Source organism: Lygodium microphyllum, chromosome 15 (genome assembly GCF_053477565.2).
Source record: "Lygodium microphyllum isolate KBCC chromosome 15, Lygodium_microphyllum_v1.1.10, whole genome shotgun sequence".
Taxonomy (NCBI): Eukaryota; Viridiplantae; Streptophyta; class Polypodiopsida; order Schizaeales; family Lygodiaceae; genus Lygodium; species Lygodium microphyllum.
Window position 1 is genome coordinate 145,058,421 of NC_141149.1, and position 19,214 is coordinate 145,077,634.

Below are 19,214 nucleotides of genomic sequence, written 5' to 3' on the forward strand. Positions count from 1 at the left end.
CAGCCGCCCGATAAGTAAGCCCACTGGTCAAATGCTAAGTCAAAGTGTTGCAATTGTCAATGAAACTCACTCAAGGAGTAGACCTTGTATCAACTCAACTATGTCTCTAGCATTGCTACTTTTTCAAGGACAAACAACCTCATGTAAGGATCACAAAGGTCTTGTAAATCCAGTGACCACCTCACATATGATTCATGACTAAGTCAATAATTAGCCATTAATAAAAACTGAGATTTGATTAAGAAGCAATTGGTTGCTCATTTAGAAAGCTTAAGATTCTTTCTTCTCCTTTGAGATCTCAAGCCTACTATGCTTTCTAGAAACTTCTCGCAAAGAAAATGACATTCTCACAATTTCATGGCAAGTAATCCCTCTATTTGTGAGAGAAACAACGTGGGATTGCATGGGAACTATGCAAGACAATTGTCTACGTGAATGCTCCATGAAATTGGGTTCAAATGCTGGCTGTAATTTTCAGGGTTTGGCAGGCTGAAGTGTTCAGTCGCATTTTTGAATACTTTACAATTGGTCGGAGGCTAACATTGAAGGTAACAAGATCATTTGCATCCATGGATTAGTTATGTCATGAGAAATCATTGAAATTGAACCATTTGTAACCAATTTCAAGCATACATTAGTAATCTAGAGAAATATTGAAAGGGGCACCAAGCTTTGGGGCGAACAGGTGTCATGTGTAGTACATGAGCACTCTAGCTCCACTTATATATGGATTTTTCTTGCTGAATTTATTGATTAAGCTAACTTAAGTGTTTCCTAAAATGTGGTCTACTACCCTTTGAACTTCCCAAGGCTTCAATGGGTTGTCTACTCAGGTATACCCATTCTTTGAGTTTCTCTTTTTGCTCAAGGGTACCCATTCTGGAGGCTAGTTTCAATGGGGTGTCTGTTGAAGTGTACCCATTCTTTAACTTTCTCTTTCTTCTCTCCTTCTCAAGACTTCAATATGCTCATCTCTTGTGAGTAGGAAGAAAGTTGGTGGTGGGACATCTCGAATGATGTCAGGAGTGTTTGGTGACAAAGTCTAAGACATTATTTTCTTGCATTCTCACTTGTCTTCACTACAAAGCTTTTAGATCAAGGCTTACCTATTGATGTGATTACCTAGCACTAATATGATAACATGGAAAAAAATGCTCGAGCACAAATAGAGAAATACAAAGTGCACACAACAAACACAATGTAACATAGAACTCAAGAAGAAGAGAACTCACATGATGAATGAAAAATGACCCTTACATTCTAAATATGCTACAAAGGAGCCTCAAAACTCAATCTCTCAAGGACTAGGCAAGTAACTAGTCTTCCTTCTTGGAAATGGTGGTAATTTCCTGATTAAGCACTTCACTACAGCAATTATCAAATGAATATAACTTGAAATGCACAAACTACCTTAATAATCTCGGACATTGAATACCCTGTTGGCCCCAAAACTAGTGTCCCTTTCGGTATTTCTTTAACTTTATTTCTAATGGAATGAGTACAAGCTGAGATTCGAAATCTCCTTTACTATTCCAAAAAATCTCTTTGTTGTAGCAACAATCAATATTCAATTACGACCAAATTGCCCCTTGATTTTTCACCCAAGACTTGCACAAATGGAACTACCGGCTGGCAAAATGTTGTCGCAAATTACAATGAATGGGCTAGCATCTAAATTTTCTGACAATTACAAAAATTTCAAGTGTTGAATTCAATTTACGATGCCTTCGCCAATTGGCACGAGAACTGATGGCTATCAAACCCTAATTTCTGTAAAAATTTAGGGTCCGCAGCAAAGATCTCTCTGTTGTCGACCAAATTTGGTTGAGATCTGCTCAAAATGGCTGAGAAATGCTAAGATCTCCTAAGAATGGATTGGAAAAGTGAGAAAAAGCCAAGATGAGAGAGAAATCTGATTTTCTTCACGAGAAAACTCTAAATTCTACAGGGTGCCTCTTGCTCCAGCATGCATTTAATGCAATCAGCTACTACCATGCACCTCCAAAATGTTGTCACCTAATCAACAATGTTGTTGCCAACCCCTCAAAGGTGATTCCTTGCTATCCCTTGCCTACTGAGACCTCCAGATGACTGTCTTCCACAACAAATTGTTGTTGTCCGATCAAAAAATGGACCAACAACTCTCTCTCTCCCTCTCTCAAGCTCTAAACTAATGGAAAAGCTGAGACCCAGCTCCCAAAAACATTTTCTCAATTTGCATAGACATTTTTGCCAAGTGGCTTCTAAACCCATTGTTCAGCATTATCCAATCATTTAACTAATTTTTAAAATTAAATAATCTTGAAAAATAATTTCAATCATTTTAACTCTACCCATTATTAAATGTGTCCATTGATAATTAAATTGACTAGGCCATTTGCCACCTGGAGCAATCCCCAACCTTTGTTGATTCTTAGACTGACATTAATTGATTAATTAATGCTAGTCCCCAATGTCACCACTGACACTTATTAGCCAAACCACTACCCTCATCGAGGTCCTTGACCTGTTACCATGACATAACTGCCATATGCATTACATGTGCTAAACAACCTTGCACATTTGACTAATAACTTTATCAAATGTTATCAGCAAGATTAAAGCATCTCAAAATTTCATGTCCTCATGATAGACCTGCCCCTTGAAATCCCTGCAATTATCCTCGATTGCATTGCATTGTGCCAAAGGAAAAGCATACTACACTGGAACTTCCATAACGCATCACAATCACAACATTGCGCATTGTTGTCCAACCATGCTACATGGCCCAAACTTATAGAAAATTTCCAGCCAGCATATACATAACATAAAACTGAAAATCCGTCCAAAATTGTTGCTAGAAACTCATCGGATGCATTCATAACTCATGTTTCTCAATTGTTCCGACTATCAACCATAGAAAAGCATTAATTCAACATAAAGCATGGCTGAAACCATTAATGGCATTTACTAACATTCTGATGTCCATGAAACCAACTGTAAACCATTGAAAACTGAGAATAATCTAATCATAAATTGATCACTTGCTGATCAGAGAACTGATCACAGACTACTAAAAATGTAACTCCACAATGATCACAAACTCATTGCAAAAACTAACCAGTAATCAATGCAAAAACTGATGCAAAACTGATCCCAAAAGTGACCATAAACGGTTCTCAAACTTATCAAAGATTGAACTGAAATTGATCAAAATTTTTGTCTTAAAATTGAGGCAACTTTTATATCAATTTGATCATAAGCTGATACAAAAGTATAGTCCAGTGACCAGGTGAAACTCATACTCATCTGCATACATCTCAGAGTGACTAGTACACTAAGTAGTGACCTCATAGCAAACATACTATCAACACAATACCTTGACTGCATGCTAAATACATCCAAGATCCACTACATACAAGAGCTGCCCACAACTGGCGGAGTGGAAGGGCTACCTCCCCCTTAGGCATTAGGCAATACTCTGAAAACCTTGCTCTATTGAATCTGACTCAGCCCGAACTAAAGTCAGCTCCAACTGAAAGGCATCTAAATAAAGCTGCAACAACTGAGGATGGTCTGTCAAGTCATCCTCTTCCATCAATTTCGCATCAAGTAGTGAATAGTTTTGAAACTTCACCGAGCATCTCCTGGAAACATTACGTTTGACCTTTCTTTCCTTATGTGCCAAAATCTGCTCGGGTCCCAAAATCTCATCTAGCTCCTCAACCTCAAGCTGAAATTCAGCAAACATATCCTCTAGCATCTCACCATGAAAAGGCTACAACAAACTGACCTAAGGCATTGTGAATCTCCCAATGTGGAGATAATTTCAGCCGATATGCGACATCATTGATCTTCTCTAACACCAAAAGGGCCCATAGTATCTCATACTCAACTTCGGATATGGTCATTCTCTCCCTTTCATCTTTTTCAGCCTTGCGTTTTCAAAACACAGCATATAAAATCGCCCTCTACAAACTATAAAGCATGTCTATGACGATCAGCTGCCCTCTTTCGCCCTTCCTGTGATCTCTAACGTACATACTTTATCCTTGCATAGGAAGCATCAAAGTTTTCCACATAACACTCAATCCCAAAGATCTTATCCTTAGTTTGTAAGATGGGTGATACCTTCTTGCTAACCTCAACCACCTCAAATGGAGCTTGGCCAGTGGAACTACGCACTATGTTGTTGTAAGTGAATCAACCAAGGGCAAATATTACTCCCACTATGTCTTGTGGTCTAAAACATAGCACCTCAAAAGATCTAACATTGTGGAATTTGCTTCCTCAGACTGACCATCTGTTTGTGGATAGAAGCATGACGAGAATTTCACCGTCGTACCCATGTTTTTAAACAACCCCTTTCAAAAAAAACCAGTCATGCCATGGTCTCGATCATTCACAATCAACTCTCACATACCATGATACTTAAAAATGTGCTGCAAAAACAATCGTATCATATGATCACTCTTTATTTTCTTCCTCGCTGAAATGAAATGGACTTGTTTGCTAAACCTACAAATGATAGTCCATATAACATCATTCCCTATAGGTGTCCTAGGAAGCTCAAAAATAAAGTCCATTGCAATGCTTCACCAAGGCCTATTTGGAATAGGCAAGGGTTGCAACAAACCAGACATCTTTTGTCTATCATGCTTTACCTTTTACCATACGATGCATGTCCTGATAAATTGTTCTACATCATGTCTCAAAGCTCGCTAATAAAAGAAATGCTCCACTGCCTTGATTGTAGCATCAAGACCTCTATGTCCTGTATACGGAGAAGCATGACTTTCACTAATAACAAACGGCCTTAACTACTTTGTGACACGCAATTCTCCACGCATCATTAGAGATCCATCTCTTAGCACAAAGTGCTCATGCCTCTAGCCATTACAAAGCTAATCATGAACATGAGCAAAGTCCAAATTAAAAGCATATTGCTCTTTCATGGCATCCAACTCAGTCTAATAAACCGTGTTGATGGTTGAAATTTGTGGCTTACGTAACAGTGTATCAACCACAACATTCTTTTTACTATCGATATGTACAATATGAAAATGAGACAGAGACAAAAAAATTGCCCATCTCATATGCTTCTCTAATAACTTTGTCTACGTCAGAAAGTACCTTAAAGTTTGATGGTCTGTTTGCACTATAAAATCAACCCCCAACAAATAGTGTTTTCACATAGACAATGCATGAATTACAACCAAGAGCTCTTTCTCATAGACCTACAAATTCTTTTCTGCACCCTAGAAAATTCAGCTCTCATAAGCTGCAACTCGGTCATCTTGCATAACAACGGCCCTCGTGCTCTTAGCACATGCATCACACTAAACTACCACTAACTTCCATACATCAAGGAACACAAGCACAAGATCTGAAGTCATCTTTTCCTTCAACTTTTCAAATGCTAAAATTTTCACTACTATCTATCTAAATGGCATATCTTTCTTCTGCAAAGCATGCAATCGAGATGCAATTTTAACAAACCCACGTATATACTTCTTGTAGTAAGAACATAAACCGAAGAAGCTACGAATCTTATGCACATTTCTCAAAGGTGCCCGTGATCGTATTCCCTCAATCTTTGCAAGGTCCATGCGAATACCATCAGCCAATACAATATGCCCCAAAAGCAAATTTCATCCAAAAAGAATTCTCTTTTCTTGTCATTGATAACCAATCTTTGCTCACACAATTCATTAAATACAATGTCCAAGTGTCTTTCATACTCCGTCTTGTTCTTTCAGTATACAATCATGTCATCAAAGGAAGTGCCCACAAATCCTCTATGTGACCTGAAAATGAGATCCATCATCCGATTAAAAGTAGTAAGACCATTCGTAAGTTCAAAAGGCACGATAAGAAACTCATACAACCAAAAAGATACCTTGAAAGTTGTCTTAAACACATCTTCCAGTCTAATGCGTATCTGATAATACCCACTTTTCAAATCTATACGACTAAATATGGCTGCTCCCTACAATCTATCCATAACATCATTGATCCGAGAAAACACGTTATCGTAATCTTGTTCAGAGCACAATAATCAATGCACATACGCCATGAAGGATCTTTCTTCAATACCAAAAGCACTAAATAACAAAAAGGAGATGAGCTGGACTGAATCGACCCTTTTTCTAACAACTCATTATCCTGTGGGGCTGCAATGACTCAATTGGGTGGCTTATTAGGTGAGCTACTTCCAAGGATAAGCTTTATGCCATGATCTTCTAGCCTTTTACAAATAAGTGCCCTAGAAGTAACTAGCACAAGCAATCAACGTACGTTTTCAAAAATAACATAAGATCTTTCTCTAACTTAGACATGTTTCCAACATTCTCACTATCATCCTTATCCTTAGTAAAAATCAACTACGTTGAAAGATGATTTTTCATTACTTTAGAAATGACACCCGCAAATACAACAGTAACAGATTCACCTTTTAACTTTACATCAAGTGTGAATGTCTTTTCCTTATGTTGAATAGTAATCTTTTTTGCACGCGAATTAATTCTCGTGTAAAAAAGATCAATGCATGTATACGGTGACACCATAGCATACCAAGCAATACATGACAAGCCTCAAGCGGAGCAATGAAAAACTCTTTGCTGTCCACATATTCCTGTATATACAACTGAAGCTTTCCAATAAGTGTCGTAACAAGCTCTACATGGCCTTCACATGCCATTCCAACTTCCCCCATGGAACCCATCTCATCCTCTCTAATGCCTAGAAGAGCTATCATCTCAACAGAGATGAAGTTGGCTCGTGCACCATTATCAAAGAAAATCAATGCATACTGATCTCTAGTATTGCCCTATGCTCTGTGCAACTAAGTAGCATCGTCATTGGCCTGATCATTAACAGCATCGGACATCAATCTTACTGATGTTTAGAGCTTCTTTTCTTTAGAATCTCCCTAATTTCCTAGTTTTCTAACTTGCTACCTATTGGGACAATCCCTGGCAATGTAACCCTCTTCTCCCCAGCTGTAAACTGAGAGAATGGCTGAGACCCAACTCCCAACAACGTTTTCTCAGTTTGCATTGGCATTTTTGCCAAGTGGTAACTTTTTAAACACATTTTTCAGCATTCTCCAACCAATTAATTAATTTTCAGAATTAAATAATCCTAATAAGTAATTTCAACCCTTCTGACCCTATCCATTATTAAATGTACCCACTCACAATCAAATTGGCTAGGCCATTTGCCACCAAGAGCGATCCCTAACCTCTGTTGACCCTTAGACTGGCATTAATTAATTAATTAATGCTAGTCCCTAATGTCACCATCAGCACTTATTAGCCAAACCACTGCCCTAGGGTCCAATCTGATACCAACTAACCAACAAAACCCAATCAGCATAACTAATCATAACTTTCCCTTTGACACCCATTGCATCTAGATTGGCATTAATTAATTAATTAATGCTAGTCCGTAATGTCACCATCAATACTTATTAGCCAAACAACGAACCAACAAAACCCAATCAGCATAATTTATCACAACTTTTGCCTTTGGCACCCATTGCATCCTCGACGCCCTTGTCCTGTTAACATGACATAACTGTCATGTGCATTACATGTGCTAAACAACCTTGCACATTTGATTAATAACTTAATCAAATGTTATCAGCAAGATTAAAGCATCTCAAAATTTCACATCCTCGTGACAAGGCATCAAGCTCTAATAATGTGAAATGATGATGGCAAGCAGTTAAACACAAGTCCACAACAGTTGAAAACGCAGATCTGGCAGTGGCAATGATGATGTCAGTACTCCAAGAGGTGACAAAACCCTGGTGCATTCTGGATGGCCTGCGAAACAGAAAACACAGTTGTCAATGATGGTGACTGGCTGGATTCAGGTCAAGAGGAGCTGGGCAACCTCGAAGTCAGTAAAATACAATTAGATGAGGTCGCCAATCACATCACCAAGCTCTGAAGATGTTGTCAACTGAAAGCACAAGGTCTGATGGGCAGCAATTGGTATTTTTCAGCAGATAACTAATGGCACCAGCTAAGATGATCCTTAACTGATAGCAATGTCCTCCAAGCGGACAATAGCAGGTGCAAAGATTGCAATCAGCTGATAAGTGACCAAAAGCTCCTCCAGATGGGTTATGGGCAGAAGTGTGGCAGTAGTAGGCTGATGGCTGAAGGCTCAGTGTAATAATGAGCAGGGATACAGGATGCACTAAGCAACTCTATTTATAGAGGAGTTTGGTGCATTTGTCTTGCTACTCACAAATAAAGTAATTTATAGAGGACACTATTTTCAAAGCAAGCAGTGCCCAGATGAGCATTCCTATGACAAGCACTTGGCAGCCCATTTGCTCTGCACATATAGCCTGACAAAGTCAAACTCTACCGTTGATAGGAACAATTGGAACCCATTCCTTTCAAATTCCAGAAACACGAGTTTAACCAGAAAACAATTAATTAAGAGGCTACGATGTCCAAAGAAGAAAGGAGTCATCATCATAGAGTCACTGTGTCACTTGACAACTTCAGCTACTGAGAATGTGAACAACAGTGATGTACAGATCCACTCAATGATGCATACATCCACTTCCACAAGTGTAAAACCATTAACATCCTCATCAACGTATGTGCAGCTTCAAAGCAAAATTTGTGAGGCAAAAGCAACCTCATTCTCAAAACACAAAACAACCTTCTAGCTAGCATAAAGCCAACTCATGCAGGCTTGTTTTTTTGGAATGTACTTGTATAATGATTTTAAAAAGTGAGGCATCTTGCTTAGTAATGACTTAACCTATCATTAGACCAAAGAAAGCATGTACCCAGATACAATACAATTCTTTGCTAGAAATTGGTAAGATAAATGAAAACATTTAACCCTATGATGCATTGGCTGGACAAATCAGCAGCAAAGCAGCAGACTTTAAAAGCACTTTCTCCCAGCCTTGCAATCAATTATTTCCCACTTTTCTTGTGAATATCACATGTCTAGATATAAATGCCCACAACCTTCTACCTAAGCAAACTCTCTGTCTTCAAAACAGAGTCAAATAGCCATCATTATACTAAGAAGAATATGAACCACATTGCATCTTTCAACTCTTTCATTATACTACTTGAAAAACAAATAGCTTTAAAGCAAGAGCTGTAAAACCTATTTACCAATTTAAATAAACCAATGGAAAGGTGCACACTATAAGGCCATTAATTTACGTATTAGTGAACCAAACAGAGCCTTCCCTAAATTGGCCTTTTTCACAAGCCTAGTTAAGGAGGATGCATAAAGAGGTTAGGATTAGGAGCTTACAGGAACTTTGCCACCGTGTTCTCCACCACAGCATTATGGCATAGAGGGCAAGAAGCAATGATGTACCAGGCATGACTACTGCAAGTCCAACAGTATCACACTCCAAAACTACTACAAGCCTTGATCCCCAAAGTATGAGCACCAAGACTGGCGAAAGAACTAAACCCCATGAAATATATGACAACATTTTTGAGAGTGCATGTAGCAAATGAAGGCGTTGTATACATGCTGGCCATTTCCGTATAACAACATAGCTGTAACAAGGACGGTTGTCAAAATTGATGAAAGACACATGTAGTCATATAAACTGCAATCAATAAGACAACCATGAAACACCTGCTATTCCAATCTCAAATGCTGCAACCCATGATGTCAAATCACACAAAGACAAAGTTTCTCTCTTTTTTGTGAATACACCACTGTTTTCATCACTTTCAGAAGCCCTCAACATGAGCAATCTTTTAGCATTCTAATCAAAAGCAATGTAAAAAAATTCAATCTAGCACCACTCAGTGTCCTCCAATCAATCGCACTTATAAGAAAAGAGATTGTCTACAAAGAAAACACACACACACAAAGACACTTTCTCTTGAGATATTTTGTAATTTTGTGGGAAATTTCAAAAGACCCACCATGAAGTACAAATTAAAAGCTTTCAGGTAGCCAAAAAATTCGAGCACAAGAAAAGCTTAAAAAAGCTGCTACTAGCATGGGAATTTACTCTAATTTATTTCATTTAATCTAACTCTTGCACTCCCAAGTACCTCTAGACTTGATGGTCACAATGGACATTGCATTAGCGGAGTAGGACCTCAGCTAGACCTTGGAATAACTAATTTCCTAAAATTTAATATGAAACTTTCATAGAATTGAAAGTTTGGCAAAGTTTAGGCAACAAGATATTATATTTAAATTTTGGACCAAAAGTTGGGCAACCATTGAAACTGAATGACTGTTGGCTTAGGCGTGAAGTAATTGCGCAATTAATTGATAGAGAATGAAAGATAATGAATGAATTAATCAATGCACAATAACTCAATCACAAAATGAGAAGCTATGTATTAATGAATGAGAGAGAATACAACATTCAAGGCAATCACAAGAAATAATACCACACTTATGTGCTAATCAAGCACAAAATGTCTTTTTATAATACAATAAAACCTTGGCAACTTAACCATCATAGGAAACCCTAAATGAAACCCTAACCCTAGTGTCATTTAGTGCCGGGACACTAGGGGCAACAATTGCATTTAATGACAATTTAAATGTCTAAGAAGCCTAAATCATGGATCAAAGGGCATCAACGCATAGCCCATGAGATAGCTTGCAAACCCCCCTCCATGGAATGGAAGGGTGGACTAATCTAGAAACAATGACAAAATCCTAGGAAATGAAAGAAAATGTAAGGTCATGGTTGCACAAGTTCATCCAAGTGGATATAGCCCTTTTCTAGCACACATTGCTAGCAAAGGCCATTTCCCTTTGGTCTTCATAGTTGATTAGCTTCTGGAGGAATGGACCATGCACATCTTATACAAAGCCTTCAAAAGATAAGCATACCTATTAGAGGCTAGATCCTAGTCCATGAAGAGAGAGAAGCTTTTGTAAGTTGGATAAAAGAGAGCTACTAGGCCGTGGATAGACCTCTTCATCCAGTTCCACCTCTTTCAACAAGGTAGAGGATGTCATCCCTTCGCAGGGTATAGTCCAAAATATCCACTATTTAGTGAGATTCATTTTGTATTTTCTAAAAATAAATGTGCATTTTAAAAATAAATCTAATTTCAAATTATTATTGTAAAATCCTAGCATCAAGAACAATGCAAGTCCTAATCTCCTCCATAACCTCTCTCATGAAATGAGTGAGGAGGCCTATAGTAGCACCCTCCATATCTGTCATGCGAATAACCCTATACAAAGATGTGATCACAATGACTACAGCTCACATCTCAACCCATAATGATTCTTTTAGGCAAAGCCGTTGAATGGCTTTGCCCTCCTCCATGCTTGATTCTTTTAGGCAAAGCTGTTGAATGGCTTTGCCCTCCTCCATGCTTCCTGTGGGCTCATCATCCATCCATGCTTTAAATTCCTCAGAGACTATACACTTTTAGAACTTACTTTGCACGTCATAGAGTCACTCAAGGAGCAAATATATACAGCAAAGCAAGTTTTTAATGGCTTCTTTAATTCCACATCAATATATATCCGAAAAATAGCAAGCGCTTTTACCTTTTTTGTGAAGAAATTGATTATTGCATTTGCATCTATCATGATTTTTTTCACCCACTCCAAATTGCTCATGTCCTCCATGGAGGTCAAGGCAATATGTGGCATAAGGTATCCATACTATAGAGGGGAATTCCTCCTCAAGTAATCGTCCCATTCTCCAACAATTTGAAGCATTGTCAAAGACAACTTGGATAACATTACTGGATCCCACCTACATACACATAGAAATTTAGAATATAGTATGGCTTAGAGGTGGATAATGATAATCAAGTATAGAGGTGAAGATAGATATAGAGAGAGAGAGATGGAGATATTCAAGAATCAAGATTCAAGAAGCATAAAAGTTTAAAGTTTAAAACATAAATGATAAAAGATAAAGCATAAACAATAATATTCAAGGAGCATAAAACATGAAAGATAATTTATAAGACATAAAATATTCAAAAATGTAGACTCATCTCTATAATGGCTTGCCGAATGTGCTTGTAGATCTATAGGCCGGTCGTTCTATCCCCCTTCATGTCCACATCCACGACATGCAAGAAATAGATGCCAAGAGGACAAGAGACAAATATATTAATAATACCTCTCTTCTTTCGGTCACTCCATCTATTGAAGAGAATGGAGCACCCATACTTTACCCAACCGGCTCGAATGGGCTCAAGAGACTTGTTAATTCTCTCCCTCTTCTCATCTAGCTTCTCTGTGTGCATGTTGTTGTAGGTAACTCCATACCACCCCTTGCATGGACCCACAACGGCGATAGCCTTCACCATTCTTCTCCACCTATCCACTATTAGAATGTGAAAAGGAAGATTGCACTTGATGATGGTTTATGCAACCTTGATTTCCGCATTCCGTTGTCGCTCTCGAAAGAATGAGAGTGGACCCGAAACACATCCCGTTGTCTCAATAAGTGTGGCTTGACTCTTGAGCCTCTTGGATCCATGAGTGGCAGCCACGGCAGAGGTGACCGAAGCAAAAGGGGAATCTAAGGGATCTACGAATCCTTCCATAGTAGCTGTAGGTGTAGTCGTAGGGGTGGCCGTGGATGTGCATATGTCGAGGGAGACTCTCTCCTCTTGAGCTTGCGCCATACTAGATAATACCTTGCCTGATACATTTGAAACAAGAAAATATTTCTTGATGATCTCATCAGTCATCACTTGAGGGATCTTTGAGTATAGATCACTTTCTCCACCTGTCTTAAACAACTGGACTAGAAGTCGTGTCACACTATTCGTTTGGAACTTGCTGCAATACTTGCAAGTCCAAGGATAGGCACTGGTGCAATTCATGGCTTTCTCAAGATGTGAGGTGTAAAGAGACAAGGCTTCATAAAGGGCTTTAGGCATAGTGAAGAGATGGAGGTGGTAAGAGAGGTCAAGGTGTAGATAGAGGAGGTGGTAAGGGAGGTGGAAGAGGATGTGATAAGAGAAGGTGGTATGGAGTAACTTGGAAGTGGTAATAAAGAAAGAGAAGAAGGAAGAAGGAGATGAAACGTGGAAGTTCAAAGGAAGAAAGAGGTAGACAGATAGGAAGAGGAACTTAGAAGAGAAAGTGATAACTTGGAAGTTGAAACGAAGAGAAAGAGATAGGAAGATAGGAAGAGGAAGAGAAGGAACAGGAAGAGAGGGAGACGACTCGTGAGCTTGAGGAAGCGACTTGAGCAATGAGGCTTGAGTGGAAAAGACAGCAAGCTTGAAAGCTAAAAGTGAAGATTAAAGTGGGAGGGGCCAAAACAATTTGAAAATGAAAAAAAAAATTAAAATTAAAAACAGAAAGAAAAAACGGGCAAGAAAAACGGTTTAAAAACAGACAAAAACAGTCAAATTTGACCCTAGACAATGGTCACCTACACAAGTACAATCCGAACCAGTTCGGACGGATCGAATCAGATTGGACGGATTGGACAGGATGGTTTCGTCCATAGACAGAATGCAACTAGGCTTGTGCCTTTTCTAAGAAGACACATGAGCATACACCCATGATCCAAAAATCCTCATATGGGAGAGAGAAGACTTGGAGCCAATCCATGCCTCGTCAAGAGGGATGGTGGATAAAGCTCTTGTGGGATACCTATTCAAGACATGAGCGACACATAGAATAGCATCAAACCAAAAAGAATTAGGTTAGTACTTCCTCTTCAACATACATCTTGCCATCTCCATGAGTGACCTACTCATCCGTTCCACTACTCCATTTTGTTGTTGGGAGTAAGGGACGGTACATTGATGATGAATACGTCAAGATGCAAGATACTTTGAAAATTGTTTAGAAAGATACTCCCCCCCCCCCCCCCCGGGGCAGTGCAAAGGGTCTGAATGCAAAAACTACTTTGATTCTCCTCTAGCGCATCACCATGAAAAGGCCTCAACAAGCTGACATGAAGGCATTGTGTATCCACCAATGTGGAGCTAATTTTGGCTGATATGCCACATCACTGATCTTCTTCAGCACCCATAGTATCTCATACTCAACTTCGGATACAGTCTTTCTCTTTCTTTCATCTTTTTCAGCCTTGCCTTTTCAAAACGCAGCAATACATAACTGTCATGTGCAAGCTGCAAAGCACATCTGTGGCAATCAACTGCTCTCTTTTGCTTTTCTTGCGATCTCTAAAATGCATACTGTATCTTTGCATAGACTATATCCAAGTCTTCCGCATAACGATCAGCCTCAAAGATCATAACCATTTGTCCACAGATGGAAGGATGATGAGAATTTCAATGTGATAACCATATTCTCAAACAACCCCTTCCAAAATAAAATAAACTTGTCATCCTAGGGTCTCAATCACTCACGATCGACGCTTGCATACCATGATACTTAAAGATGTGCTGCAAAAACAATCGTATCATATGATCAATCTTTTATTTTCCTCCTCACCAAAATAAAATGGGCTTGTTTTCTAAACCTGCAAATGATAGTCCATATCCCATCATTCCCTCTAGGTGTCCTAGGAATCCATTGCAATGCTCTACCAAGGCCTATCTAGAATAGGCAAGGGCTGCAACTAACCCAACATCTTTTGCCTATCATGCTTTACCTTCTAACATACGATACATATCTTGGCAAATTGTTCTACATCATGCCTCAAAGTTGGTCAATTAAAAAAATGCTCCACTGCCTTGATTGTGGCATCAATACCTGTGTCCTGCATACGGAGAACCATGACTTTCACTGATAACTCTGGACCTTGACTGCTTTGTGACACACAATCGTCCATGCATTATCAAAGATCCATCTCTTAGCACAATGTGCTCATGCCTCTAGCCATTACAAAGCTGATCATAAACATAAGCAAAGTCCAAATCAGTAGCATATTGCTCTTTCATGGCATCCAACTCAATCTGATAAATCATGTTGGTGGCTTAAATTTGTGGCTTATGTGATAGTACATCAACCACAACATTCTTTTTACCATCAATATATACAATCTAAATATGAAAGATAGAGAAAAAAAATTGCTAATCTCATATGCTTCTCTAATGACTTTGTATGTGTCACAAAGTACCTCAAAGTCCGATGGTCTGTCTACACTGTAAAATTAGCCCCCAACAAATAGTATTTCCACTCAGACAGTATATGAATTACAAACAAAAGCTCTTTTTCATAGACCTGCAAGTTCTTTTCTACATCATGAAGAATTTGGCTCTCATAAGCCATAACTCGGTCATCCTGCATAAGAACGGCTGCAATGTTGTTAGCACATACATCACACTAAACTATAAATAACTTCTTAGATCGGGCAACACAAGCAAAGGATCTGAAGTTATCTTTTCCTTCAAATTTTCAAATGCTGAAATTTTTACTATTGTCTATCTAAATGACACATCCTTCTTCTGCAAGGCTTGCAATGGAGATGCAATTTCAGCATACCCGCGTACATACTTCCTATAAAAACATAAATCCAAGAAACTGTGAATCTCATGCGAATACCATCAGCCGATACAATATATCCCAAAAAGTGGATTTCATGCAAAAGAATTTCACTTTTCTTATCATTGATAACCAACCTATACTCACGTAGTTCATTGAACACAATGTCAAAGTATCTTCTATGCTCTGCCTTGCTCTTTGAATAGACAATCATGTCATCAAAGAAAGTGCCCACAAATCCTCTATGTGGCCTGAAAATGCGATCCATCATCCGATTGAAAGTGCCAGGAGCATTCGTAAGCCCAAAAGATATGACAAGAAACTCATATAGCCCAAAAGATGTTATAAAAGCTATCTTAGGCACATCTTTTAGTCTAATGCGTATCTAATGATATCCACTTTTCAAATCTATACAGCTAAATATGGCTACCCCCTGCAATCTATCCATAACATCATCGATCCAAGGAAAGAGAAAGCGATCCTTTATGGTAATCTTATTCAGAGCACGATAATCAATGCACATACGCTATGAATCATCCTTTTTTAACACCAAAAGCATTGAAGAACAAAAAGGAGATAAGCTAGGTTGAATCATTCCTTTTTCTAACAACTCATTTATCTGACTCATAATCTCCTTTTATTGAGCTACAGGACTCTGTAGGGTGGCTTATTAGGTGGACTACTTCCAAAGATAAGATCTATGCCATGATCTTATAGCCTTTCAAGCGATAGCTATCCTCGAAGTGGTTGAGACAAGCAATCAGCATACAGTTTCAAAAATGACATCCGATCCTTCTCTAACTTAGACATGTTTCCAACATTATCGCTATCATCTTTATCCTTAGGAAAAACCAAGTATGCTGAAAGATGAATTTTCATTACTTTAGAAATGGCAACTACAAACATAACAGGGACAGATTCACCTTGCAACTTTACATCAAGTGTGAATGTTTTTTTTCTTATGCTGAATAGTGATCTCTTTTGCAGAAGGATCAATCACTGCAAACAGACAGTGATACCACGGCATACCAAGCAATACATCACAACCCTCAAGTGGAACAATGAAAAACTCTTCCCTGTCCACATATCCCTGTATATGCAACCAAAGCTTTCCAATGAGTGGTGTGACAAGCTCTACATGGCCTTCACATGCCATTCCAACTTCCTCCATGGGTCCCATCTCATCCTCTCTCATGCCTAGATCGACTGCCATGTCAACATAGATGAAGTTGATTCGTGCATAGTTATCAAAGAAAATCAATACATGCTGATCCCTAATTTTTGCCCCATGCTCTAACAACTCAGTAGCATCATCATTGGATCGATCACTAACGACATCGGATACCCGGATACCAATCCTATTGAGGTTTTGAGCTTCTTTTTTTTTAAGTCCCCCTGATTTTCTAATTTTCTAGCTTGTTGCCTATTGGGACAATCCCTTGCAATGTGACCCTCTTGTTCACAAATAAAACATTTATTTGTAGCCATCAATTCTCTACCTTCTACCAAAGTTTTCGAGCCCTTTCTTTGCTGTTTTGGTCTCTTTTCAAACTGATTTTCAAATCCACCTCTTTTCTCAGCCTTCAACAACTTTTTATTCAACTACTCCCAACTTTCTGGGAAGCCTGAATCCTTCCCATGCAACAAAGCATCAGGGGTAGCAGCAGTCTCTATAAGCTGAGACATGCTAAACACAATGGATTTAATGCAAAAATCTTTGATTCCTTTAGGCAGCCCACAAATATATTTTTCCACTTACTCATGAAGGGATATGGGGCGATAAGTAATAGACATCAACGCATCCCAAAACTTCTTATTATATTGCTCTAAATTCTTTCATTCCTTAGCTTCCAACTTATTCCACGCTGTCATGATGTCCAGCTCAAAGATACTTGTCAACCAATTCAATGCAAGAATTTGCTTGAATTATACCCACATTGACAATGCTCTACCTTGTATCAAAAGAGTAAACCACCACTACAATGCATTCCCTTTCAAGAAAGCGACTGCCTTTCAAATCTTCGAGGACTCCTAAAGTTTTCTCTTGAATAGGCTGCATCAAACTACTAAATGAAAGTCAAAGGGCGATAAGTAATAGGTAGCAATGCATCCGAAAACTTCTTATTATATTGCTCCAAATTCTTGCATTCCTTAGGATCCAACTTATTCCAAGCTGTCATGATGTCCAACTCAAAGATACTTGTCAACCAATTCAATGCAAACATTTGCTTAAATGAAACCCACGTTGACAATGCTCTACCTTGTATCAAAACAGTGGACCACCACTACAATGGATTCCCTTTCAAGAAAGTGGTTACCTTTCGAATCTTCCAGGACTCGGTCAAGTTTCCCTTGAATAGGCTCCATCAAACTGTTAAATGAAAGTCCAAGCTTTCAACCTATCTTTTGCATCATTGAAGGACTCAAACTTCACTACCTTTCCACCCCCATCATAATATTTTGCTGCCCCTATGGGTATCAAGTTATCACACACTCGTTGCTGCAAAGAGGGTGCATTTGCTGAATTTACATCAAAACTAACACCAAACGAAGCATTTGCATAACGAGCACTCATTCCTTCAGCCCCATAAGCATTTGGGGGTGCAAATGCATTACCAAACATGCGACTCTGTGCCCCACGCATTAAACCAGTGCTGTTATACATAGGGTTTTGTACATTTCTAACCATACCCGAATACATTGGGCCTTGCACACCATGCATTGGCTGCTACATACCATAGGGATTTGTGCCATACATTCTCATATGTGGTTCATGTCCAAACCTAGCATGAAAAATCGTGCTCCCACCAAAATATCCTAGCTACCCCATCATAGCATACATACCCAACTATCCAAAATCCATTGGATTGGCACTTCAATGATGGCCTTGCATTTGCATTCCTTGCCCTGTAGGTACCAATTGTTTTGTTTCATTTGCATCTTTGGGAGCTTCAAATGAAGGCTTTGGTATTACCTTCGGTGCACCTTGCTATCCTGAAGGTGTAGAAGATGTCTTCTTCCTCTTCTTGTCGTTCCTATCCTTCTTTGGAGCATTCAAAAATCGAGTAAACTGAGGATCCTTTGCCAATTCAGCAAAGAGAGTTCCTATTGCCCTCATCCGATTCTTAAACTAGTCATCAAATTCCTCTTCACTTTGCTGGTCATCAATCTCCTTATGCCCGGAAGGCCCCACATCTTACCCAACAGCAACATTTTCAACTTGCCGTCCATGGTCTAAGCCTTGTCCAAGATCAAGCATTGAATATCCTTCATTCCCATGTGAATGTTCATACTGAGAGGCATCATCACTGCTTGATTACATCTCACTATATGAAGACATATTGCTATATTTTCTTAGTTGAGAGCAAAAATCAACACTATCAAAGCTTTAGCTTGCAATTAGGCACCTCTGGCCCACCAAACCGAAGGATTGAGTGATATCCCCACAATGAAACCATGAAACCAGTCTTCCTTCTCGAAAAGGGTGGTAATTTCTTGATTAAGCACTAAGTTACAACAATCAACAAATGAACGTATTTTAAAATGTGACAAAATTACCTTGATAATCTTAGGCATTGGACACCCTGTTAGGCCCAAAACTAGCACTCCTTTCGGTATTTCTTTAACTTGATTGCTAATGGAATGTGTACAAGCTAAGATTCACAATCTCCTTTGCTATTCCGAAAAACCCTTTTATTGTAGCAACAATCAGCAATCAATTCGGGCCAATGGCCTCCTGATTTTTCACCCACAACTTGCACAAATTGAATCTCCAACTAGCCAAATGCCGCCCCATATTACAATGAATGGGCTACCAT

General features: G+C 38.9%; 1 protein-coding gene across 8 annotated transcripts in view; it reads right to left on the reverse strand.

Moving 5' to 3' along the window:
• The window catches only part of DEK1 (calpain-type cysteine protease family), a 114,884-nt gene that overhangs the window by 69,236 nt on the left and 26,434 nt on the right, over window positions 1-19,214 (reverse strand). For all 8 annotated transcript variants that reach the window (XM_087694955.1, XM_087694956.1, XM_087694960.1 and 5 more), the window contains one exon: window positions 9,280-9,533. In XM_087694955.1, coding sequence (XP_087551081.1) covers window positions 9,280-9,533 — 254 coding nt within the window. The remainder of the gene's footprint in view (window positions 1-9,279; window positions 9,534-19,214) is intronic.